General features: G+C 42.7%; 1 protein-coding gene across 2 annotated transcripts in view; it reads left to right on the top strand.

The window, feature by feature from the left end:
• Nucleotides 1-26,886, top strand: part of VKORC1L1 (vitamin K epoxide reductase complex subunit 1 like 1) — a 69,617-nt gene extending 42,731 nt beyond the window's left edge. Inside the window, exons 2-4 of one of the 2 annotated variants that reach the window (XM_032328725.1) lie at nucleotides 19,272-19,381; nucleotides 23,013-23,142; nucleotides 25,053-26,886. In XM_032328725.1, the coding sequence (XP_032184616.1) occupies nucleotides 19,272-19,381; nucleotides 23,013-23,142; nucleotides 25,053-25,059 (247 nt within the window). In that variant the 3' untranslated portion in view covers nucleotides 25,060-26,886. Of the gene's footprint in view, nucleotides 1-19,271; nucleotides 19,382-23,012 lie in introns of both variants that reach the window. The other variant, XM_032328724.1, reaches the window with a different exon arrangement.
• The last annotated feature ends 29 nt before the right edge of the window (nucleotides 26,887-26,915 follow it).

The raw sequence follows: 26,915 nt of genomic DNA, 5'->3' as shown, positions 1-26,915 counted from the left end.
GTCAGGTGTTGTAATGTCTGGTTCTGTAATTTCCCTTTTGTTCCTTTTTAATAGTTCTTCTTTCTTTGCTGAGAACTTTCATCTGGTTACCCTCACCTTCTGGAGCGTAGATGTAAGCGTTTTCCACGTAGACTGGTAATATCGATGTCATTTTAGGATTGACATGTGTTAATTATTTTCCCCTCGAGAGTCCCTTTTTTTGGTTCTATGTATTTTGTAATTTTGGAGCGTATCTTCGATGGATTTTGAATATCAGGTTGTCAGACTCTGGGTCCAGTTAAGCGTCTCCCGGCGAATGTTCCTTTTCGTCCCGCAGTGACCTCGGTGCGACGGAGGGTTCTGTCCCCGCCGCGGGTGGTGGCTGCGGGGTCGCCCGGGTCCCGGCGCCTGGGCCGCGCCCGCAGTCGGTTCTCGGGCTCGTGGCGGGTCCTTCCCCGCATGCGCAGGGCGGGCCGACCCAGGGGCCCCTCGGGTCAGGTCAGGGTCCCTCGGGGTCAAGGTCCCTCGGAGTCAGGGTCCCTTGGAGTCAGGGTCCCTCGGGGTCAGGGTCCCCTCGGAGTCAGGGTCCTTCGGAGTCAGGGTCCCGCTCGGAGTCAGGGTCCCCTCGGAGTCAGGGTCCCTCGGAGTCAGGGTCCCTCGGAGTCAGGGTCCTTCGGGGTCAGGGTCCTTCGGGGTCAGGGTCCTTCGGGGTCAGGGTCCTTCGGATCAGGTCAGGGTCCCTCGGGGTCAGGGTCCTTCGGGGTCAGGGTCCTTCGGAGTCAGGGTCCCGCTCGGAGTCAGGGTCCTTCGGAGTCAGGGTCCCTCGGAGTCAGGGTCCCTCAGATCAGGTCAGGGTCCCTCGGAGTCAGGGTCCTTCGGAGTCAGGGTCCCGCTTGGAGTCAGGGTCCTTCGGAGTCAGGGTCCTTCGGGGTCAGGGTCCTTCGGAGTCAGGGTCCCGCTCGGAGTCAGGGTCCTTCGGAGTCAGGGTCCTTCGGGGTCAGGGTCCTTCGGAGTCAGGGTCCTTCGGAGTCAGGGTCCCTCGGAGTCAGGGTCCCGCTCGGAGTCAGGGTCCTTCGGGGTCAGGGTCCTTCGGAGTCAGGGTCCCTCGGAGTCAGGGTCCCGCTCGGAGTCAGGGTCCCTCGGAGTCAGGGTCCCTCGGGGTCAGGGTCCTTCGGGGTCAGGGTCCTTCGGAGTCAGGGTCCCGCTCGGAGTCAGGGTCCCTCGGAGTCAGGGTCCCTCGGGGTCAGGGTCCTTCGGGGTCAGGGTCCTTCGGGGTCAGGGTCCCTCGGGGTCAGGGTCCCTCGGGGTCAGGGTCCTTCGGAGTCAGGGTCCCCTCGGAGTCAGGGTCCTTCGGGGTCAGGGTCCTTCGGGGTCAGGGTCCCTCGGAGTCAGGGTCCTTAGGGGTCAGGGTCCTTCGGAGTCAGGGTCCCTCGGAGTCAGGGTCCTTCGGAGTCAGGGTCCCCTCGGAGTCAGGGTCCCTCGGGGTCAGGGTCCTTCGGGGTCAGGGTCCCCTCGGGGTCAGGGCCCTTCCCGGCTCGGGCTGGGGTTTCGCGCTCATCCCCGCGCCGGCGGCCCCTTGGCAGGTGCTCCGGAGAGAGGACGGGTCCCGGGCGGGTCCGTGGGGAGCGGGGAGATGCCCGGGGGTCCTGCCCGGGGTCGCCGCGGGGTCGCCCGCTCTTCCTGCCGCGGACGGAGCCCCGGAGGTGCGGTTCCCGCTCGCGCGCGGCCGGGCCGGGCAGACGTGACCTGGGAGGCCGCCGCCGAGGGGACTCCCACGGTCTCCGCTTCCCGAGGTCGGGGTCGGGCTTGTCAATGCCCCCGCCCCGCCCCAGGCTCTCCCCGGCTCCACCGCAGAAGCTGAAGGAGGGAAAAGCCTCAGAAAATCCCACGGGGCTGGTTTCTGTCCCAGCTCTGGCCCCGCTCCTCTGTCCACCTGCTCTTTGTACTTCCGTAGGCCCTTCGGTGGCCGCTGTCTGGTTCGGTTCGGTTCGGTTCTGTGTGCGGTCCGCGGGGGAGGGACAGGCCGCGGCCGCCGTCCAGCCTGTCTGCAGCCGGAGCGGGCGTCCCAGTGTCCAGGGCCCTGGTCTTGCAGAGGAGCGGACAGGGCGCGACCCTCAGTGATGGAGCACTCTCCCGTATGAGACACAAACACATGCAGACGCACACCCGGGAACCCGAGGAACAAAATGAAGTAACCCTAAAATAAACATCCATAGCTGCGTCTCCTAGGTCCAAGAAGAGAGCGGCTCTCCGTAAATGAAAGTAAGATGTATTTATGTAGAAAGAACAATCCTGACGTAGGAGAGAATGCTTACAAATTAAATACATGGTAGCCGTAAGCTTAATAAATGGATTTAATAGAAGCCTTGGAAGAGTACATCATGTCAGTCTCCCAAGAAAATGGAACAAAAGGAAAACGAGGAGAAAAGGGTAAAAAAAAAAGTTCAGTTTAAGAGTTTGAGAACTCTAACATTTGGCTAAGTTCTAGAACATGATAAATTTCTAATATTGGAAAACGTGAATTTCTACATTGAAAGGACCCACCACAGACCCTTCACAATAAATAACTTAAGACCTATACCAAGGCACATCCTTTGTGAAATTTTAGACCACCAGGATTAAAAAGAATGGGTTAAAATTAACAGCTCAGGAAATGAGGTGTTGGCAAAGATGCGGAGAAAAGGGAACGCTCCTACACCTTTGGTGGGAATGCCAGCTGGTGCAGCCACTCTGGAAAACAGCATGGAGGTTCCTCAAAAAGTTAAAAATTGAACTATCCCATGACCCAGAAATTACACTCCTGGGTATTTATCCTAAGGATACACACAGTGATTGGAAGGGATACATGCATCCTAATGGTTATAGTAGCAGCATCCAAAACAGCCAAATTTCGGAAGGAGCCCCGATATCTGTTGATAAATGAATGGATAAAGAAGATGTGGTGTATGTGTGTGTATGCATGTGTGTAAATACACACACATATACATACAGTGGAATATTAACTCACCCATCAAAAAGAATGAACGCTTGCTGTTTGCGACCACATGGATGGAACTGGAGGGAATTACGCTGAGTGAGATAAGTCAGTCAGAGAAAGACAAATACCATGTGATCTCACTCATATGTAGAATGTAAGAAACAAAGCTCATGAACATAAGGGAAGGAAGAAAATAAGATAAAAACAGAAAGGAAGGCAAACCATAAAATACTCTTTAACTATAGGGGACAAACTGAAGGTTGCTGGAAAGGTGGTGAGTGGGGGATGGGGTAACTGGGTGACGGGCATCAAGGAGGGCACGGGACGGAATGAGCACTGGGTGTTCTCTCCAGCTAGTAAGTCATCGAATTCTACCTCTGAAATAGTAACACACTCTATGTTAACTAACTTCAGTATAAATGAAATCTGAAAATAGTATTAAAGTTTCTTAAAGCCTCATAATGGAACGAAAACAGGTCATATTCAAGGGTCAGAGTCAGGTCATATTCAAGGGTCAGAGTTGTATTAGATTTTCAAGGACACTGACTTTAAAAATTCTGAGGGGAAGCTATTTTTAATTTATAATTATATACCCCCAAAACTGCCATTCCAGTGAGGGTAGAAGAAAGATATGTTTAGACTCTCAGTATCTCAGAAGTGTTACCTCCAGTCTGTATTTTCTCAAGGAACCTGTTAGAAGATTGTTTCACCAAAACCAAGTGGGTCAGCAAGGGGGAAAAGAAGATACTAAATCTAGGAAACAGAATGTTTGGTGTAGAGAAGAGACTGGAAATCAGGAGGACGGCTGTGCAGCAGGCCCAGACAGCAGCCCGAGGCCAACCATGGTACGGACTGTATTTCTCCGTGACCTGCTGCATCCAATGATCTAATCTGAAAATGATGAAGAATTTATGTAAAATAAATACCAAAAAAACCCACAAAAATGAGCTGAAAGTGCTCACCTCTGAGGAGGGTGACTCCAAGATCAGAGAACTTCAAGGTGTTGTGCTAAGTCTTATAGTAATATCTGGCTTTGAAAAATAAGTATGTATAACTTTAACAAAATTTAGTATCATGAAAAGAAAAAATATTATCAAGTTGAGTATACAGGTCTTAACACGAAGTTCCTCAGAAATTTTTATAGTCACAAGTATTTTTTGAACATAGAGCATTACCAGCTACCATGCTAGGCCCAACACAAGTATTACTCCACTTCTGTGCACTTTCCAGGATCCATTTTTCCTTTTAAGTGGTTATGACCCTTTTGGGTTCTTGAGCTGATGTGAAAAAATAGAACTTTCATCTTGAAAACATTTTAAGTTTTATTTAACATCTACTGTCCACAGTGGCCTGAGAATGAGGCACTTTCCTGGTACGAGGTGGTCATTTCCACAAAAGAAACTTTAAGAAAGATTTTATAGAACCAAATATTAACTTCTTTATTTCTGTGATTTTTGTGTCCGTTGTTACTTAACTTTACCATCTGGATCAATGTACATATTTATATGGTAATTTTTTTCTCTAAAAAGTTCTTACTAAATTGATGCTGTATCATAACCCTTGAGTTTAGAACGAGAGAAATATATATTACTTCTTCACCTTCGCCCAGGGCATTACCGCCTGTGAACCGGGCTGTTTGATCTCACGACAAAGTGGTAGGAGAGGACCTTCTAGCACCTCGTCTTTGACTTGTCTTGATGTTGGGTTTTATCTGAAATTTTACTGTCAAGGGTGCTTGCTCCTGTCACAGGATTGGGTAAAAAATTACCAGAACATGGCAGTTGTTTGGGGCAACAGAAAAAATATATACAGCAAACAAGCTTTATGTGCCAAGAGGTGCAAGCAGTCAGCGCCAGTGAGTAGATGAACAAAACATAGTGTGTGCATAAAATGGCATATTAGCCAACTTTTTATTAAAAAGGGAGGAAATCCTGTCACGTGCCCCGACGTATATGAACCTTTCAAGGTGCTAAGTGAAAGAAGCCAGTACATAAAGAGAGATATACTGTGTGGTTCTCCTAAAGTAGAGTGGTCAGACGCATAGAAACAGAATGAAAGTGTGGTTTCCAGGGTAGGGGCAGAGAGAAAAGCAGAGTTGTTTGATAGTGTTTCGGTTTGCAAGGTGAAGAGGTTCCGGAGATCTGTTTCCCAGCAATGCAAACATATTCAACATTCCTGACCTGTACACTAAAAATGGTTAGATTGGTAAATTTTATGTTTTGTGGATTTTTTTAGACCACATTTTTTTAAAGAAAGTTTAGTCTTGAATGCATCTTTGTTCAGGTGGATAAATCCCCAGGAAGGAATCCGGAAGGTCTTATCCACAGATGCTCAGTCCCTTGTTGGAAACTGATCAGTCGAGGTAGTTCGCTACTGGCCCAGCAGGAGGCAGGAGGCGTCGCTAAAAGGGAGGTCTCTCCAGGAGTGAATTTGAGGAATGTAATTCAAATACCTGTGTGTGGGTATATAAAGAAAAATTTTGAATTACTGTTATTAAATTGTATAATGATAAAAACAGGATAATGGCACACTTACTATAAAATTTAAATACCAAAGAAAAAAGCAAATGATTTCCGATATATAAATAAGCAATTAAAAAAGGTAATCAGAAATTTAAACTTGGGAATATATTTTTCTATTTAACTTTGTAAAAGCATGTTTACCATTTGTTCTGTTGTAGTTATTATTAAAAAGGACATTTCGGCACTGATGCTGGAGGTATAAGTCGGCATAAAATTGAATACAACCTCTTGCACCATAGTACAGTAATTTTTTTTTATAAACATATAATGTATTTTTATCCCCAGGGGTACAGGTCTGTGAATCGCCAGGTTTATACACTTCACAGCACTCACCATAGCACACACCCTCCCCAATGTCCATAATCCCACCCCCCTCTCCCTCCCCCGCCTCCCCCCAGCAACCCTCAGTTTGTTTTGTGAGATTAAGAGTCACTTATGGTTTGTCTCCCTCCCAATCCCATCTTGTTTCATTTTTTCTTCTCCTACCCCCTTAACCCCCCCATGTTGCATCTCCACTTCCTCATATCAGGGAGATCATATGATAGTTGTCTTTCTCCGACTGACTTATTTCACTAAGCATAATACCCTCTAGTTCCAGCCACGTCGTCGCAAATGGCAAGATTTCATTTCTTTTGATGGCTGCATAGTATTCCATTGTGTATATATACCACATCTTCTTTATCCATTCATCTGTTGAGGGACATCTAGATTCTTTCCATAGTTTGGCTATTGTGGACATTGCTGCTATAAACATTCGGGTGCACGTGCCCCTTCGGATCACTACGTTTGTACCTTTAGGGTAAATGCCCAATAGTGCAATTGCTGGGTCATAGGGCAGTTCTATTTTCAACATTTTGAGGAACCTCCAAGCTTTTTTCCAGAGTGGCTGCACCAGCTTGCATTCCCACCAACAGTGTAGGAGGGTTCCCCTTTCTCCGCATCCTCGCCAGCATCTGTCATTTCTTGACTTATTAATTTTAGCCATTCTGACTGCTGTGAGGTGGTATCTCATTGTGGTTTTGATTTGTATTTCCCTGATGCCGAGGGACAGGGAGCACTTTTTCATGTGTCTGTTGGCCATCTGGATGTCTTCTTTGCAGAAATGTCTGTTCATGTCCTCTGCCCATTTCTTGATTGGATTATTTGTTCTTTGGGTGTTGAGTTGGATAAGTTCTTTATAGATTTTGGATACTAGCCCTTTATCTGATATGTCATTTGCAAATATCTTCTCCCATTCTGTCATTTGTCTTTTGGTTTTGTTAACTGTTTCCTTTGCTGTGCAAAAGCTTTTGATCCTGATGAAGTCCCAGTAGTGCATTTTTGTCCTTGCTTCCCTTGCCTTTTGTGATGTTCCTAGGAAGATGTTGCTGCAGCTGAGGTCGAAGAGGTTGCTTCCTATAATACAGTAATTTTTAAGAGGGACATCTGGGTGGCTCAGTAAGCTGAGTGCCTGCCTTTGGCTTGGGTCATGATCGTAGGGTCCTGGGATCGAGTGCCATGTCTGGTTCTCTTCTCAGCAGAGCCTGCTTTTCCCACTCCCCCCATTTGTGGTCCCTCTCTCGCTGTGTCTCTCTCTGTCAAATGAATAAAATCGTAAAAAAACCCAGTAATTTTTAAGATGATTATGCTACTTAAATCACTTCTTTCTTTTTAGTTTATGTTCTGGAAATAATGTAACGTACAGACCTATGCTTTGCATGATGTATCTGTTTAATGTTGTATAATCGTGAGGAGTAGAAATAGCCTGATGTTCACCAGCAGTGATCTGCACCATTAATTACAGTATATCTATAAAATATCAAACCAAATGTTTAAGATCAAATGTAAAATGTTTTAATAAAGCATGCCAGTGTTTGTGGAAGAAAAAAAAAGCTTTATATAAAGGCATGCTATATCAAAACCATTGGGCCTAGAAGATACAATGCTAGAGAGCAGAATGTTTTGTGTATACATATCTACTTATATTTTTTGACATTAAGCCACCATGTAATTTTTCGATTTTCTTTCTTTTTAATTTAAATTCAGTTAACCAACATATGGTACGTCATTAGTTTCAGATGTAGAGTTCATTTAATCATCAGTTGCATAGAACACCCAGTGTTCATCACATCACATGCCCTCCTTAATGACCGTCACCCAGTTACCCCATCCCACACCTCCTCCCCTCCAGTAACCCTCAGTTTCCTAGAGTTGAGTCTCTCGTGGTTTGTCACCCTCTCTAATTCCTTCCCATTTAGTTTTCCTCCCTTCCCTTATGATCCTCTGCACTGTGTCTTACATTCCACATATGAGTGAAACCATATGGTAATTATCTTTCTCTAATTGACTGACTTCACTCAGCGCAATATCCGCCATTTCCATCCACATTGATGTAAATGGTAGGACTTCATCCTTTTTTTTTTTTTTTAAGGATTTTATTTACTTATTTTACAGACAGAGATCACAAGTAGGCAGAAAGGCAGGCAGAGAGAGAGGGGGAAGCAGGCTCCCTGCTGAGCAGAGAGCCCGATGTGGGGCTCGATCCCAGGACCCGGAGAGCATGACCTGAGCCGAAGGCAGAGGCTTAACCCACTGAGCCACCCAGGCGCCCCGACTTCATCCTTTTGATGGCTGAGTAGTATTCTACTGTGTGTGTGTGTGCGTGTGTGCGTGTGTGTGTGTGTGTGTGTGCACACGCACACATGCGCACACACGCACGCATTCTATCTTCTTTATCCATTCATCTGTTGAGGGACATCTGAAGCCACTATAGAATTATTCTTAACACACTTATTTCCCACAGCAGTATCATGAATTGAGTACCTAATCATCTCCATTTTACAAAGGAGGGGCTTCAGAGTCCAAGTTAAGTAACTTACCCAAAGTCACACAGCCTGTTAATGACAGAATCGAGTTTGTCTGACTCCAGAGCCCACACTCCCAGCACTGGGGCTTTGGGTTATCTGACAGGAAGCTGGTCCACAGTGGGTAGACCTTTCCTTTGTAGAAATTACATCCTTAGTATTTTTCTTGAATGTATCAAACTTTTTGTCATACCTGGTGCCTAACGCATCCAAACTCTTTTGGAAACCAACTGAATTTTTATTTCTGTTTGTTGCCGCTTATTTAGATTGGTTTGTTTGTTTTCCATAAAATGGACTTCTCAGGGTTTTAGAACCATCAAGCACAATGCAGTTTTAAAGATTTTTATTTATTTATTTGACAGAGATCACAAGTAGGCAGATAGGCAGAGAGAGAGAGAGGGGGGAAACAGGCTTCCCGCTGAGCAGGGGAGTCCAACTCGGGGCTCGATCCCAGGACCCTGGGGTCATGACCCGATCCGAAGGCAGAGGCTCACAATGCAATTTTAAATGTTTGAATAGAGTTTTTATGCCAGTAGGCCATTACAAAAATGCTCATACAACCTAAAATGAGAAAATTATTGAGGCACCAGCGTGGCTCAGTTGGTTAAGTGTCTGACTCTTGATTTTGGCTCAGGTCATGATCTCAGGGTCCTGAGATTGTGCACCCCTGTTGGCCTCCTTGCTCAACAGGGAGTCTAATCATCTCCCACTCCCTCTGCCCCCGCCCCCAGCTTGCATGAGTGCTCTCTCCCCCCACTTCAAGTCAGTCAATCTTTAAAAAAATTTTTTTAATAGAATTAGAGAATTACAGGCAAAATATATGTTATAGATATTCCTTTCACTTACACATGAATTTAAATTTTAAAAAGAAAGAAAAGGAAAAAATTGTGCATAAGCAAGTAGTCAAAGATCATAAATATATTTTTTTAAGATTTTATTTATTTATTTGACAGAGATCACAAGTAGGCAGAGAGTCAGGTAGAGGGAGAGAGGGGGAAGCAGGCTCCCTCCTGAGCAGAGCCCGATGTGGGGCTCGATCCCAGGACCCTGGGATCATGACCTGAGCTGAAGGCAGAGGCTTTAACCCACTGAGCCACCCAGGCACCCCCGTAAATATTTTTAAGTGAAAGGAATATGTATAAGTGGTATGTACAAGCCAGCATCTCAACAGATTCTCCCCCAGAGTAAGGAAGATATCAGGGAGACTCATACTGTTAATTTAGTTCCTTTCTTATTAATTTTGTATTCCTGAATGTTTTAGTCATTATATTAGGGTCTTGTATTTATTCCATGAGGAAAGAAATTGCAGTAAAATTTAAATCTGGTTGAGTGGGAGAGAGTGGAGTTGGAATGACATTAAAATTTGTCATCAATTTAAATGTGATTAATGAACTTGATACAGCATCTTTTTTGGCTGCTGTCGTAAAAGTAGTATTTGGTCATTAAAGAAAATTTAGAAAATACAACACAGTAGATGGGGGAATAAAGTACCCTTATTAAACTCGAAAGAAACTGTTGATATTTGTGGTATTTATTTTCTTCCTGAAAATAATTTGTTCTTTTTCTTCTTTTTTTTTTTTTTTAAGATTTTATTTATTTATTTGTCAGACAGACACAGAGAGAGCACAGGCAGGGGGAGCAGCAGGCAGAGAGAGAAGCAGGCTCCCCACTGAGCAAGGAGCCCAATACGGGACTCGATCCTAGGACCCTGGGATCATGACCTGAGCCGAAGGCGGACACCTAACCAACTGGACCACCCAGGTGCCCCCACAAAGCTTCTTTTTAACTGAGGTGAAATCTGTTTGAAATTAACCATTTTAAAGTGTACGTTCAGCCCATTTAGTACACTTGCAGTGCTGTGCAGCTGTCACCTCTATCCGGTTCCAAAGCATTTTCTTTTCTTTTCTTTTTTTTAAGAGAGCATGAATTGGGGGAAGGGTAGAGGAAGAGGAGGAGAAGCCGATTCCCCACTGGGTGTGGAGCCAGACACAGGGCTCAATGCCAGAACCCTGAGATCATGACCTGAGCCTAAATCAAGAGTCAGACACTTAACTGACTCAGCCACCCAGGTACCCCTCGAAGCATTTTCATCACCCGCAAGGGAGATACTGGATGCATTAAGCTGTCACTCCTCACTGCTCCCTCCCTAACCCCTGGCAACCACTAGCCTATTTTCTGTCTCTGTGGCTTTGCCTGTTCTAGATTGATACAATATGTGACCTTTTGTGTTTGGCTTATTCCACTGAGCACAAAGCTTTTGAGGTTCAGCCACATTATAGCATGTGTCGTGCTTCATTCCTTTTTACGAATGAGTAATGTTCCACTGTAGGCACATGCCATGTTTTGTTTGCCGTCAGTTGGTGGACATTGAATTGTCTCCACCTTTCGGCCGTTGGGACTAATGCTGCTTTGAACAAGTACTTGTACTTGCTTGAATATCTGTTTTCAGATCTTTGGAATCTGTACCTAGGAGTGGAATTGCTAGCTTGTATAGTAATTTTGTGTTTAACTTTTTGAGGAACCTCCAAATTGCTTTCCACAGGGGCTGCATCATTTTACCCACCAGTAGTGTACAAGGGTTCCAAAGTCTCCATATCCTTACCACCATTTCTTACTTTACTTTTTTCTAATGTTATGGCCATGAAATCTTTTAAAAATATAATTTACTAAAATGCACGTTATTTAATTATTTTTTTAAGTTCCTCCTACTTTACCGCACCCCAATTTTTTAAAATTTTGTCTGAACTGTGATGTATTTTACTGGGAAATTGGTTGAAAGCAGTGATTTTCAAACAATTTGATCTCAGGACTCCCTCATACTTTAATAGTTATTGAGAACCCCAAGTTTGTATTTATGTGTGTTATATCTTTGGTATTTACTGTACTAGAAATTAAAAACTGCAAAATTACTTATGTTATTTAAATCATTCACTTAAAAGTTATAGTAAACTCCATTATATGTTCACAAAATAGTTTTATAAAAAATAGCTTTCCCCAAACAAGCACACATGCACACACATACAGTAGTGAATTGAACGGCATTGTTTCTCTTGCCACAGATCTCTTTAATGTCTGTTGAAATTGAAGACGGTTGGGTTCTCATATCAACCCTTGCATTTCAGTCTGTTGCATTATAACATGTCACACCTGTAGCCTTTGGAAAACTTCCTTGGACACTTAGGAGGGAATGGGTGAAAGAGGCAAATAATGTCTTAGATTTATCCTCAGCGACCTACGAGAGTTGGAAAACTATTGACTCGTATTTGTTGTTTCTGGCAAAAATAGGAGTGTTTAGAAACTTTTGAGTGATTTCTCATTCATACCATAGGAAAGTGGTGCTTGTTGTTTATGCCCCCAAATACAAAATATTCAAGGACGTCATTATTTGGGTCAAAAATGAACCTTTCTTAGAATCAAAGATGAAAGAAATTCTCTTCTGCATAATCATCTCATTAATGTCTGAAGCAAAATGAACATCTATATAAATATTACTTTAAGAAAATATTTCCTTACATCATCCATTCATGATATAAACCCTCAACAAAGTAGGTCTAGAGGGAACATACCTCAGTGAAGTCGAAGCCATCTCTGAAAAGCCCACAGCTATTATCAGCCTCAGTGGGGAAAAACTTGAGGCTTTACAATCAGGAACACGACAGGGATGTCTACTCTCACCACCTTTTCAGCATAGTGCTGGAAGTCCCAGCCACAGCAATCAGACAAGAAAAAGGGAAAAAAAAAGGCATCCGTATCAGAAAGGAAGAGGTAAAACTTCCACTATTTGCGGATGACATGATACTATATAGAGAAAACCTGAAAAATTTCAACAAAATCTGCTAGAAATGATACACAAATTCAGTAAAGTTGCAGGATACAAAATCAGTGTACACAAATCTGTCACATTTCTATACACCAATAATGAAGCAGCAGAAAGAGCAATGAAAGAATCAGTCCCATTTACAGTTGCACCAAAAGTAAGATACATAGGAATAAACCTAACCAAAGAGGTGAATGACCTGTACTTTGAAAACTGCAAAACACTGATGAAAGATATGAAAGAGAACACAAAGAGATGGAAATACATTCACTGCTTATGGACTGGAAGACTGAATATTGTTACAATGTCTGTACTACCCAAAGCATTCTACAGATTTAATGCAGTCCCTGCCAAGATACCCAGAAATAGAACAGACAATCCTAGGGGCACCTGGGTGGCTCAGTCAGTTTAGCGTCCCAACACTTGGTTTCAGCTCAGGTCATGATCTCAAGGTCGTGAAATTGAGCTCCACATTGGGCTCCACGCTCCGCAGGGAATCTGGGAGTCTTTGTCCCTTTCCCCCACTTCCCTACTCGTGCTCTCTCTCTCTCAAGTAAAAAATCTTTTTTTAAAAAATCCTAAAATTTGTATGGAACCACAAAAGACCCCACATAGCTAAAGCAATCTTGAAAAAGAAAAAACAGGAGCTATCACAATTCCAGACTTGAAGTTACAATATGAAGCTGTAGTAACCAAAACAGTATGGTACTAGATTAGACACACAGATCAACAGAACAGAATAGAAAACCCAGAAATAAACCCAGAATTATACGGTCAGTCTTTGACAAAGGAAGAAAGAACATAAAATGGGGAAAAGTTTCCTCAACAAATGGTGTTGGGAAAACTGGACAGCTACCTGCAAAAGAATGAAACTGGACCACTTTGTTTTTCATTTTTCCCCCCAAGATTTTATTTATTTATTTGCAGAAAGAGACATAGCGAGAGAGGGAACACAAGTAGGGGGAGTGGGAGAGGGAGAAGCAGGCTTCCCCCTGAGCAGAGAGCCTGATGTGGGTCTCGATCCCAGGACACTGGGATCATGACCTGAGCCGAAGGCAGACGCTTAACAACTGAGCCACCCAGGCGCCCCAAAACTGGACCACTTTCTAACACCTACATGAATAAAAATCAGTTCAAAATGGTTAAAGACCCAAATGTAAGACCTGAAACCATAACCTTAGAAGAGACCACAGGTAATAATTTCTCTGACATTAGCTGTAGCAACATTTTTCTAGATTATGTCTCCTGGGGCAAGGGAAATAAAAGCAAAAAATGAACTATTTGGCCTTCATCCAAATATAAAGCAAAGCAGTCAACAAAACTAAATAAAAGGCAACCTACAGAAGGAGAGAAGATATTGCCAATTATGTATCCAAAGAATGGTTGGTGTCCAAAATAGATAATGAACTTGTAAAATTCAACAGTCACAGAACAAATAATCCAAGTAAAAACTGGGCGGAAGACATGAAAAGACATTTCTCCAAAGAAGGCATTCAGATGGCCAACAGTCACAGAGAGGGTGCTCAACATCATGGCTCATCAGGGAGATGCAAATCAGAACTACAATGAGACCTGTCAAAACGGCTAAAACAAACAACACGAGAAACAACTTTTGGTGAGGATGCGGGGAAAAGGGAACCCTCTTGCACTGCTGCTGGGAATGCAAACTGGTGTAGCCTCTGTGGAAAACAGTATGGAGGTTCCTCGAAAAGTTAAAAATAGAGCTACCCTGGGGCCCCTCGGTGGCTCGCTAGGTTGAGCATCCGACTCTTGGTTTCAGCTCAGGTTATGATCCTGGGGTCGTGGGATCCAGCCCTGCACCTGGCTCCGCACTCAGCACATAGTCTGCTTCCTCTGCTCCTTCCCCCACTCACGGGAGTACACACTCTTTAAAAACAAATCTTAAAAATCTTTATGTTTAAAAAGATTTTACTTATTTTGAGCAGAGGGAAGGACAGAGGGAGAAACAGTCTCCTGGCTGAGCATGGACCTTGACATGGGGCTCAATCCCAGGACCCCAGGATCATGACCTGAGCTGAAGGCAGATACTTAACTGACTGAGCCACCTAGCACCCCTAAAAATCTTTAAAAAAAAAAACAAAAAACAAAAAACTATTCTGTGATCCAGCAATCACACTACTGGGTATTTAGCCAAAGACTGTGAAAACACAGGGTCTGGGTGGCTCAGTCAGTTAAGCGTCTGCCTTCGGCTCGGGTCATGGTCTCAGAGGCCTGGGATTGGGCCCCACATCAGGCTCCCTGCTCACCAGGGAGCCTGCTTCTCCCTCTCTCTCAGTCAAATAAATAAAATCTTTTTAAAAAAAGAACACAAAACACTAATTTAAAGGGATACATGCACCTCAATGTTTATAAGAGCATTATTTACAATAACCAAATTATGGAAATAGCCCAAACCATACATGACTAGATAAAGAAGATGTGGTATATATATACAAGGGACTATTGCTCAGCCATAAAAAAGAATGAAATTTTGCCATTTATAACAACATGGATGGAACTAGAGAGTACAGTCTCAGCAGAATAAGTCAGAGAAAGACAAATACCATATGATTTCACTCATACATGGAATTTAAGAAGCAAAACATATGGGCAAAAGGGAGAAAGAGGGAGAAAAACAAACCAAGACACAGACTCTTCATTATAAGGAGCAAACTGATGGTTACCGGAGGGGAGGTGGGTGAGTGAAGTGTCGGAGTAGAGGGTGGGCTTCCGATGAGCACTGCGTGATGTACAGAATTGTCGATCCCTGTGTTGTCCACCGGAAACCGGTATCCCATTGTGTGTTAACTATACTGGAATTTAAAAAAAACAAAAACAAAAAAAAAAAACTTTAAAAAATGACCAACAAAAATCATCATTAAAAATTTTTTTCTTTTGGCTCAATTGGTTAATATCCCATTCCTTCTATAAATTACTTGGGGCAGCTCTGGGATAATTAATATAATAGAATTGTGAGTATAGACAGAACAAGGAAAAAATGGTTAGAAGCTAAGATAGAGCCAGGAATAAAGTTAGTGCATAAAATATGTTTCATAGAGTATAGCTTTTAGAAGTAGGGGGAAACTACGGTATTTTCAAATGTCCCATCTTGAAAAAAAATTCACTAAGGTTTTTAAATTACAGCACCCTTAGGAGTTTTAAAGTATAGTGTCGTTTATGAAAATCTGTTTTTCGTCCCCTTTCCAAGGAAGATAATCTTACGTAAATCCAGTCTACCTCACTTGTGACTTGGCTTGCTGACAGTTTTAACATCAAGTTTATCAAAATTTATTAAATGTTATTGCTTGTATTCATTGAGGAATTAAGTGATTGTTCTGTGTGGTTGTAAACGTTAGGATGGTAATTGTATTTTATAACTTTGAATGTGACCTAAGGGAAATAGTGCCGTGATCCAGGACACCCAAGATGTAACTTGGGTTTTGAAGTTGGGTTCCTGTAAGCCTCGCTAGCCCAGTATTTGATGCTAAAGGTGAAGAAGAGTGTGGGTTGATGAGGATCTAACAATGTACTTGGGGAGATGGAAGCACTCTCATGGTTTTGGAGTGTTCATTCGTTCGATGTTTAGGAAAGGTACTTAAATTGTCCTTTCACACCAGTGGGTAAGTATTCCAGAATTAGTCCACCAGGACAATTCAGGTGTTCCACTCATCAGAATTACAGAAGAGTTAAGATTTGTGCATTAAATGTATGTAAATTTTGCCTTAAAGAGTAACAAATTGATCTTCGAGTGGTAAGTTGGGTAGAGGTGGAAATAAAACAGGGAAGGTGCGGTTTCGGTTTCGCAGCTGGGCGACAGCTGCATGAGGTTATTACACTGTTCTGTTAACTTTGTGTATATACATTTAAAGCTCTCCACAGTGGTGTTGTTTGTTTGTTTATTTTGGGGCAGCAAAGCAAGGTTTATTGAGCAGTAGCAAAGTGATAATACAAAGCTCCCAAGGAGGGAGGGGACCCAAAGGGTTACCCCACAATGTTTTGTTTTGTTTAAGATTTTATTTATTTGACAGAGTGAGAGAGATCACAAGTAGGCAGAGAGGCAGGCAGAGGGGGAAGCAGGCCCCCACACAGCAGACAGCCCGACTTGGGGCCGATCCCAGAACCCCAAGATCATGACCCGAGCTGAAGGCAGAGGTTCAACCCACTGAGCCACCCCGGTGCCCCCACAGTGTTTTTTTAAAGTGACATTCTAGTGTACCATATTAGAAAAGCATAAGATACTAGAATTTAGAAATCACCCCTGGAACTAATAATACACTATATGTTAACTAAATTGAATTAAAATTTTTAAAAAATTCAAAAATCAAGAAATAGCCATGTAAGCATATTATTTAAAAATGTGGAATTAATGGGCGCCTGGGTGACTCAGGTTAAGTGTCTGTCTTCGGCTCAGATCATGATCCCAGGGTCCTGGGATTGAGCCCCGAATCAGGCTCCCTGCTGAGCGAGGAGTCTGCTTCTCCCTCTCGTTCTACCCCTCTTCTCCTGGTTGGGCTCTCTTTCTCTTGCTCTCTCTCTCAAATAACAAATAAAATCTTTTAAAAATGTGGAATTAAATAGGGAAAAAGGTTTAAAGAGCATAGTGGTTGTCTCTGGGGAGTCAGAACTGTGTGTAGAGAGGGCGGGAGCATGGGAAGTCTATTTTGTAAGACTTTCGGTATTATTTAATTTTTAAACCGTATGCATGTATTACTTTGATAAAATGATACATTCTGTGGGTTTCTGCATTTTTTCAAGGAAAATACCAACATGATCCTGTGTAAATAATTAGACATAGACCAGTGCTTGGAATATATAAAAATGCTGTTTGCCCGTGATGATTTGGGCGGCATGCTCAATTATTTCCATTGCCAAAGGTGTGGTGGTTTACATTTGAATTACTACTTCAGATGAGCAGAGCTGAGAAGTCTGATTGCATAGTTTCTTCCTGTTGCTCGGGCCCTCCTGTAGTTTGTTTCTTACACAGTAGTTAAGAGTGATCATAAAGGGGCACCTGGGTGGCTCAGTGGGTTAAGCCTCTGCCTTCGGCTCAGGTCATGATCCCAACATCGGGCTCTCTGCTCTGCAGGGAGCCTGCTTCCTCCTCTCTCTCTGCCTGCCTCTCTGCCTACTTGTGATCTCTGTCAGATAAATAAATAAAAAATCTTTAAAAAAAAAATGATCATAAATAAGCCTGTATTAGTCTCCTATTTAAAAGCCACCAAATGTCTTCCCATTGCAATTAGAATAAAATTCGGACTCTTTATCATGGCCTGCAAACAGCCATAAGTGCTGTCAGTGATTGGGTGCCTCATTGTCTTGCCGCTCTTCCCGCATCACTGTCAGCCTTGAGGCCTTCTCGCACACTTCTTGGACACGAGCAGCTCTTCCCTGCCACAAGGCCTCTGCACTTGCCATTCCTCAAGAGACTGGCTGCCTTTCATCATACAGGCTTTAGTTCAAAACGTGGTTCCTGAAAAAGGCCGTCTCGGATCGTCTGCTAGAGTAGCTCCCTCCACCCCTTCCCTTCCAGAGTGTGGTCCTCCGCCAGAAGCACGAGCTGGGAGCGTTGGGTTTGGTTTGGAAATGCAGTCTTGGTCCTACCACAGACCTGCTAAAGGAAAACCTGGATTTTAATGAGACCCCAAGATGATTGTGTGCGTTTCTAAATTTTTAGAATTACCACTTCTGGTCTGGAATGACTCTGCCCTCACTTTTCCTGCAGGTCTGTTAGTAGTTTCATCCGTTTCTGAAGGAGACTTTGTCATTTGTTTCTGTGTGTCTCCTCCCCCAATGGAATCAAAGCCCCACAAGGGAATCACCTTCTCCGACTTGTTCACTCTGGTATCCCAGCACCTGGCCCGGGACCTGCACCTAGATTGCGCACAAGAATGTGCAGGTGGATGACTCTGGATGATAAAAATCCTCAGGGCTCTCACTTGCTTGTAAAATCAGGGTCGCTCTTCCCTCCCAATATCATTATGAAGCGGTTTCACCCTTTCTTGGACACTATTAAGCTCGTGTGAAAAATAAAGAATTACTTACTTTTCCTTGTTTTCAGGTAGTTTGTATTCCAAAGCAAAGTTCAGGTTTCATTCAGTGCTTTGCTACAGACTTGAAACCATGACTGCTGTTTTCTTTCTTATTTTCGAAAAGCATTCTCGTTCAGAGTTAAAGTTATCTTCAAAGGTTTTCATCCAAAGTAAATGTTAGTTTGATATTTGAGTCAAATTTTATTAAATCAGAAATAATCTTTCTTAAAAACAGGAAAATACGATTCTGAAAACATTAAGTGCAAAATTTGAAGTTAAACTGCAGATAAAAAGTGACAGAGCAAATTGTGTATCAGGTTTTTTAGTCTTGAGGTATGATTCTAGAAAGGACCCGTAGTTTCTGATACTGTTTTGTGTTTACAAATATGTTCCCAAGATATGTTTCCTGTTGCATATCCTGGTGAAATTTGTCAGGAAGCAACATTCAGTCCTCATACTTTGTGATTTTATTTATTCATTTATTTATTTACTTATTTGTGGGCAGAGAATTCCAAGCAGACTCTGTGCTGAGTGTGGAGCCCGATGCAGGGCTTGATCCCACGACCCAGGAGATCATGACCTGAGCCAAAACCAAGAGTTGTGTGCTTAACCGACTGAGCCACCCAGGTGCCTCTGCGCTCCATATACTTTGAATGAAGAAATAAGGAAACTTAAGTCAGCAGCTTTCATTTGAGGGAGATTTTGCCCCCCTGCCCCTGGGGACATCTGGCAATGGCTGGAGACATTTTGCTTGTCCAGCTGGTGGCAGAATACTACTGGCACCTCGTGGGGAGAGCCCCGGGATGCTGCTGCTAACACCCAATAATGCACTGAACAGCCCCCAAGTGCAAAGAGTTCTTCAGCCCAAAATGTCAGTGGTGCTGCTGCGAAGGGACTGGCTTAAATTGATGGAGCCCTTCCTCTGCAAATACTAATGCCATCAGAAAAAGCATACTTCCATCCTACCTTTTGGATAAGAGAATATGTAGAAATAGGCAACTTAGAGATTCAGATGGGTATATTGGCATGGCATTCTCAGACAATTTTACATTTTTTAAAATAGGAAGACTCAAAATGGGGTTACTGGTTTTCCTTATTTTACAGATGGGGTCGAGGATTTGGTCTTTTGGGTTCCATTTTTGGAAAGGATGGTGTATTAAACCAGCCAAACAGTGTCTTTGGACTTATATTTTATATACTACAGTTATTACTTGGTAAGTATTTATACAGCAATACAAAAATAAGTTTGTTTGTTATATTCCCTTTAGTACTTTGTGTCTTTGCCCTGAAATGTCTTTATATTAAATAAAAGCATGTTAATGATAGAACCGCTAGTTTGCAGCACACTTTTCTGCTGTGAAAATTTGGTTCCCTGAGACTTTGATGATGCTAACGCTGAATTTGGTATCTGTTGGTCTTTAATCAAGGACAGCAGCGTCCCATAATGTCCGGAAAAACCATCCTCACTCAGGGAACTTACTCTTCCAGTCTCCCCCAGAAACTTGTTTATTAGTTTATATACTGTGCAGATTCCTGAAACATGTCACACCCCGAGAGAGCATTACTGCAAGCACTAGACGTAACTCATCACCCTTACACACCTGCTGTGTCCATCGTCTTCTGCTGTTTCCACTTCACTGTACGTGAAGGCTTCCATGCTATTTGTTATTGTTGACATCAAGCTTTCAAGTTTCTTGTGTTCTAAGTAACCCTGTGCTGATCCACTTTGTTTAAAGTGCCCCTCACACACACCTCCCCGTTTGAATTAGTTCTGCAAAATAAATTTCCAAACCTTGGGCGAATGAGCCAAAACACACAAAGTATTTAACGGACTTTAATATGGATTACCAAACTACTTTTCCCTCAATTGTCTGTCTTCATCCATCCTCATTTTTACAAGTGCTTTCTATAAAATTTCTAATTTAATAGTTACAAATCCCCATCATTTTATTTTAATTTTTCTGGCATTGTCACTTTTGTTGTTGGGGTTCTGATAATAGTCCATTTTCATATTTGTTACATTTTATCCATTCTTTGTCCTTTTTGTGTTAGTTTGGTGAATTTTGATTGTACAGTGTTTTATACTTTCAGAGTTAAATCCAGCCAATTTTGACCTTTGGTTTCCATCGTTAATATTTCACCCCATTACCTGCCACCTCTGCGGTGCTCTCCTGCCTAGTTGAGGTTGATTTCTTATGAGGGAAATTGTGAATCTAAATTTTTCTGAATACTTCTATCAGGTTTACCCAGTTCCATATCCTATAGAAATATAAAAATATGCACAAGGATATTCATAGCAGTATAAAATAGCAAAAGACTGGAAGTAGCTTAGCAAAATGTAATGGTTGAATAAATTAGGTTACACCTGTACTAGAAAATACTATGTAGCCATTAAAGGAAAAAGTAGGTCTTACATGAATATTCTGGAAAGATCAAGACATAGTTTGGTGAAAAAAGCAAATTGTAGTATAACAGATATGAGAGAAGTGCTATGTTTATATATATGCATAGGAATGCATATAAAAAGGGTCAGTGGTTGGGGGCCCGGGTGAGACTTTTATTTTTTATTCCATTTATTTGTTCATTTGGATTTCTAAAGAAGAATATAACGTATAGGCCAAAATTAAAATAGCATAAGAAACACTTTTGACTTTGTTAATTTTTGGAGATAGAGATAGAACAAATTTCCATTTGTCATATTTAATTTCTGAATTTCCTTATATATATGTTTTTTAAATCGTGTATCCTATGTGTTTTTTTCTGGTCACATTCTGTGTGTTCACACGAAGCATTTATAAAGTCAGGCACACGGAAGGCACACGCGGACTCCTCTGACACGATTTTCCAGAGCACGTCATCTTCACTCCCTTCTTCTAAGTTGTTTGAGATACAGCATTTTCAATCTAATTTTCCATAGGGAATACTTCCACGAGTCCGAAAGTACAAACATGTAAAATGCCGTCCAGTGAGAAGCCTGCCCGTGACCGTTGCCCCTCTGCCCACTTCGTAGCCTTTCAACCCCAGCTGGTAGCTGCGTGTTGTTGCTGTACTTCCTTGAGGCCTGTGCAAGAAGACACAAACCTATCATCTTCATTTTCTCCTCTCTCAGACGTAAAAGACAGATGCTGTACATAATGTTCTACATACTCCTTTTTCTTTTTTGCTCAACTAATTCATCGTGGTGGTATTTCCACACCAATCCATGAGTGTCTCTACTCTTCTTCCCAGCTGCAGAATGTTCCGCTGCTCGATGGGACCTTCATTATTTAGAGGCACAGCACGTTGTAAATTCCACTGGGAATTGTATCCCAAGCCACCAGCTTCATCACATCAGGACAGGTTGGGTAAAAAATGGTATTTCACTAATAGCCAGTGTTTATGGAGCATTCGAAGTGCTTTATACCCTTTAGCTCATTCATTTGGTCATTGGTTCATTCATTCATCAAGTAAGCTCTAGGCCCAACGTGGGGCTTGAGCTCACGACCTTGAGATCAAGAGTCCCACGCTTTACTGGCTGAGCCAGCTGGGCGCCCGCCCAACAGCTCTTTTAATTCACACATCGGTATTAGGAGGTGAGAAAGTAAGTAACTTGTCCCTCATGTTGAAACCAACTCTCTTGGTAAAATTAAGGTGACAGCATTAATTTTGGAGCTTTAAATAACTAGTAAAAGGCCAGACAGAAGAAACGGTGTAGGCTTTGCTGTCTGTTGAGCTACTCAGTCTGTCCTAAATGTTACATACAAGTGAGCGCGGCTCGGTTGGTCAGTCTGTAGGTGTAAGAGCGGGGGCCGGTCAGATTGGCCAGTCCCCGGCATCAGGAATCCGGCAGTACATTAGCCGTGAAGAGCCTTATAAAGGGTCACACTCTAGCACGACCGGGACTGGGGGCACGGCCGGCCTTTGTGGTCTGAGCCCACAGGCAGCTTCTGGTCAGCAGGCAGTGGGGATGTCAGCCACTTCATTAGCCTCTTCCAGCCTCCTACCACTGATCATTTCTTCCTGTTTCTGTTCTCCTTGTCCATTAGTTGTTGGGAGGGATGGTAGCTTAATACACCGCTGTCTCCTGTGTCCCTGGGAATAAATGCTCACGTTCCCACGACCGTTGGCTGCAGGAAATTACAGAACAGAACATATGAAGATGTCAGACAGCATCAGAGAGCCCCAGTTCAGTGCACCGAACCGCCTTTTTTCTTGGTCTGGTTTGATCCACATGTGACCAACTGGCCAAACATGGCTTGTTACCTCCTAGCCCAAGCCCTTTCTGAAATGTTTATTACAAGTTTTTCCTTCTTTAGCAGCATATTGGTACAATCATCTTTGTATGGTTTTTGAAAAATTTGACCTAAACATTAACAGATTTTTTAAAAACTTTGACCTAAACATGGGAAGCCAGGTTTTAAGCACCCACAGATGGAAAGCCTGCAGGGCCAAGGCCGGGGCAGCGTGTTCTGCTTGGGAGAGAAGTTGTGGTCCTCACGTTCCTTTCTCCGTTAGGGGCCTCAGCGACGGGGCTGCCGATTTCACAGGTGAGCTTCAGGCAGACTGTGGACTCGGAGCCTGCATGTGCTCTTGGCAGGGCTTAACTAAGGCCCGTTCACGGTCCAAGTAATGATACTTCGCCTAGAATGCTGACAAGTGAGAAACACTGCGGCTGTAAGACTGGTGCTGTGTGCAGAGTCAGCCTGCAGAATCTCACCAGACCAGTCGTTTTCGCTCCCCAATTCCATCACATGTTTCAGTAAAATCAGCATTCCAGCACTGCAGCAGGTCGCAGAAGGCTTGCTTTTGACTCCGAGACTTTCTCCGTCGTCAAGGCCTGACTGAGCCGTGTCTCTCCCCTTGCAGGCATGACCGCAAGCGCAGTGGCAGCTTTAGTCCTAATGACATCCTCCATCGTGTCCGTGGTGGGCTCCCTGTACCTGGCCTACATCCTGTACTTTGTGCTGAAGGAGTTCTGCCTCATCTGTGTCGTCACGTATGTGCTGAACTTCGTTCTTCTCATCATCAACTACAAGCGACTGGTCTACTTGAATGAGGCCTGGAAGCGGCAGCTGCAGCCTAAGCAGGACTGACCGCAGACAGACAAACTCCGAACTGGCCGCCGAGCCCCCTTTCCCATTAGGGTTCTTTTGCAGCAGTTTTGTTTTGTTTTGTTTTTTTAATTCTTCACAACAGACACTCTCCCTAAGAATCTCAAACTGATTTTTTAAAATCCTGTAAATTAGAAGGGGCCCTAGCTATTTTCTGTGTCAATCTTCATTTTGAATATGGATACAAAAAAAAAAAGAAAAGAAAAAAGGATATGCCGAGCCAATCAAAGACAAGCTTTAACTTTACTTTGAAGATATTTCCGAAATAATAAAATATAGCCCTAGCCCCCTGCCCTTGATTGTAAAGTGAGCGACCATTGCTAGTAATTCTCTAACGTGTATAAATTCAATTTCAGGTATAACAAATGTGATCATGACATGAAAATATTTTAGAATAGATACTGTATTAAATATTGCCATGTTTACAATATGTAATATGTTTTTAGCCGATGGATTTAAACATGTAGATTCAACTAGAATCCATTTATGTGATATTTGTAAATAAAGGTAGAAATATTGGATCCATCCCTGCAGAACTTACTGTACAGTTTAGTTGAAGTGTAGCGATGAAGAATTGTCAGCCCAATGTTGACTGAAGAAATAGTGAAAATAGTAAGTCTGAACGGAGCATCTTGTGAGGAGTACTGACAGCAAAATCATAGGGTAGTTGGTTCCCTTTCATCTCCTTCCTTGGAAAGGAAGAAGCTAAATTTGGACATTCAAGTCAAGCTTGTGTCTAGTCATAAAACTGGATCAATTATAACCTTACAAAATGAGTCCTGTGACCAGACCTTCACATCCAAAGTCTTCAGGACACTAAAGATGGGGAAGTGGGTAGAATTCTTTGGAGAAAAGCTGGGAACATTGATATGGCATTTCTAGGTAAAGCCTCTTACGGTAGCTGAATTGTCATGCAGAAGTTTTCCCTTCACATTGGTGCCAGCCAACCAAACAGTATTAGGACCTTGAAATAGAAGCCCCGTTGCTCCAGAGCAGGATCGCTCTTGGGTCACCCTGTGGTATTTCCCATTTCATCCTGCACTAATTGGATGTCTGACTTAATTGTTTTAGAGTCAGCATTAGATTGGTAAATCTTAGGGCTGACATGCTTCTCAGTTTGCTCCATTGGGAGTAGTGCAGGTAGAAACATCTGAAGGTGAAGTACACTAACGGTGTCACTGCTCTTTCTAGAAACTACGCAAATGCCTAGATTTGAAAGGTGATGTGAATAAACGCAAATGAAATTGGGACAGTATGCTTCTATGATTAACACCTTCTATCAGAATGTTAAAAGTGCCTTCTGTCTTAAACCTCAAACCAAATATTTTGTGTGTTGAACTTGGGCAGAAGTGTCCTTCCTTCCTCTTACCATGAAGTAGAAAACCTGCATTATTCTCTAGAAAGGTTCTGTATGATCATTTTATTCCTTAGATGGAGAAGTAGTAGCAATGTTTTTGCTTCCAGTTAGTCTCATCATTATGTTAAAAACAGACCGGTAACTTTTGAGTGCTTTCATGAATGAGCCTTCTTTTTGAAGGGAGGGGACAGGTTCTGCTCTGTAACCCATAATATGTGGAGTCAGCAGCTGTTCAGCAGTTTCCGCCTAACTGTCCTAATTGATGCAGTGTATCTTTCTGGCCCAAGGCAGGTGTAACATCTGAATTGTAATGAACTTTCAACCAGTTTTACCCAGTTTTGTAAAAGCCGAACTCAGATTTCCAGGCTTGTGTTTTCCCATAAATGTGAATATTCCAATGCCTGTTTTATTATGTATGTATTGTTCTTGTTTCTGTAGTGAATGAACTCCAGAAAGCATTGAATTGGATGTCTGGTGTCTATGGAGAAACAAGTCCTAGCGCTGAAGACCTTGTCCAGTCATGATGTCCAGAGGTCATCTTTGTAGAGTGCTTCCAGTCCTGCCACGCAGCTCACAGTTCTGTCTTCTAAGCTAGAGTGGAAATGGTTAACAGTGAAGACTTCTGTGGTATATATAACACTGGTTGTCCTAAATAAGTTCCTCGTGTCCCAATTTAAAATGGTTTTTCATCATATTTTGTATCAATCAGCAGAGTATAGTTAAAGCTTGTCTTGATGCAGCATTCTTGCAAATGTCTTGAACTCTCATATGATAAAATGTAAAAATGTTCAGCCAGACCCTTCCAGGTTTTCCTTTGCTTTCCTAATAAGCCTTGGGGAAAACACCACTGTTTTAGAGGTACAAAAATTTCTGCGACGTTCCTGTGACCCCAGTAGAATTCATACCCTTTTTCTCACTGAGCGATGACGGTGTGCTGCCTCAAATAACAGCATCGTAATGCCAGCATCTCTGTAAGCAACAGGACCCCGATGGAAGCATTTAGGCTCCTTTCTCCATCCTCTCTTTCACCCAAAGGAGAAAACACCATGCTATAAACTACGAGGCCTATTAGGACTATTTTAGACTCAATATTTAAAACACTGCAACATTACTAGCCACCAACACTGAAGAACAAATTTGGGCGGGTGGAGGGTGGGGATTGGATTTCTGGGCTTTGCAGTAATTCCACGCTTCTTGATTTAGGGAATCTGTCATAACAAATGAAGCCCCTTACTTACTTGGTAATCGTATCATTTGAAGAAATAAGAGAAACTGGGGTTAGATGACAAATTCTAGGCAATCTAGGTGGTTTGGAGGATTTCATTGTTTTTCACTGCAGCTAGGTGCTTTCCACGAAGGTAAACTGGTGAAATAACTCAGGTTTAACCAGCTGTGTGCCAGGAATTACTTCTACTTGATGTATGTCACCTCACTCTAAATCTGTTACTTTTAAAGATGTTGAAAGCATTGACTATTTTCATACAGAGACGAAGATCTGTCGTTTGGTACAAGAGATCTTTGGACCCTACTCAGTAGGATATAGGACCGAGACTCCAGTGAAATTAAAACCATTTCTTGGGTTTACTTTGCTTGTATTTCATTTATAAGATTATCAGAAGTGCAGTTATCTTCAGTGACTACTTGTGAACTGCGATTGGAACCAATACTTGACATGAGTGAAAGGTGACAAATCTTGTCTTGAAAATTCGTGTTAGACAAACGCCAACAAGAAATCCACTATCATTTTTGGTAACCTATTTGGGAAGGAATACCTAACGTGCAACCTTTGTCCTCCTGTATTTTCCCCCAACGTGCAAGCATTGGTGGAACATTTCTATTCAGACATTTTAGGCAGCACTTATGATTCCTAATCTGTGAGAACTCTCCCCTTCAATAAAATAGGAGGGGCAGGGGTGGGAATCCAGGCTACTTGGTTAATTTTTTTCCCCCACAAATGAGCCCAGAAAAGGTAAAATGTTTTGTTATAAAACTGTATTAAGCATGGCCTAAGTATTAGGTGTCTGATCTGTATAGTACGTTCCATCAAAAATATTTATTACTCATGCTTTAAGCTCCAGAACAAACACTCATTTAAAGTGGAGTTCACTGGGCAGACGTCCCCCTTTACTATAGATAGAAGTATTCTTTATCAGAGATTTAGGACAGTTTTGCTAACTGGTTAAAAAAAAAAAAACATGTAAATATGTAAGAATGTTTATTTGTTGCACATAACTTTTTTGGTATAAAATAAATGTAGCCGTTACCCATGTTAGCTGTGCTGCCGTCCTTCTTCTACTAGTG

This window comes from Mustela erminea, chromosome 20 (genome assembly GCF_009829155.1).
Source record: "Mustela erminea isolate mMusErm1 chromosome 20, mMusErm1.Pri, whole genome shotgun sequence".
Taxonomy (NCBI): Eukaryota; Metazoa; Chordata; class Mammalia; order Carnivora; family Mustelidae; genus Mustela; species Mustela erminea.
The sequence above is the reverse complement of the archived record's forward strand: the minus strand, read 5'-3'. Positions and strand labels throughout refer to the sequence as shown.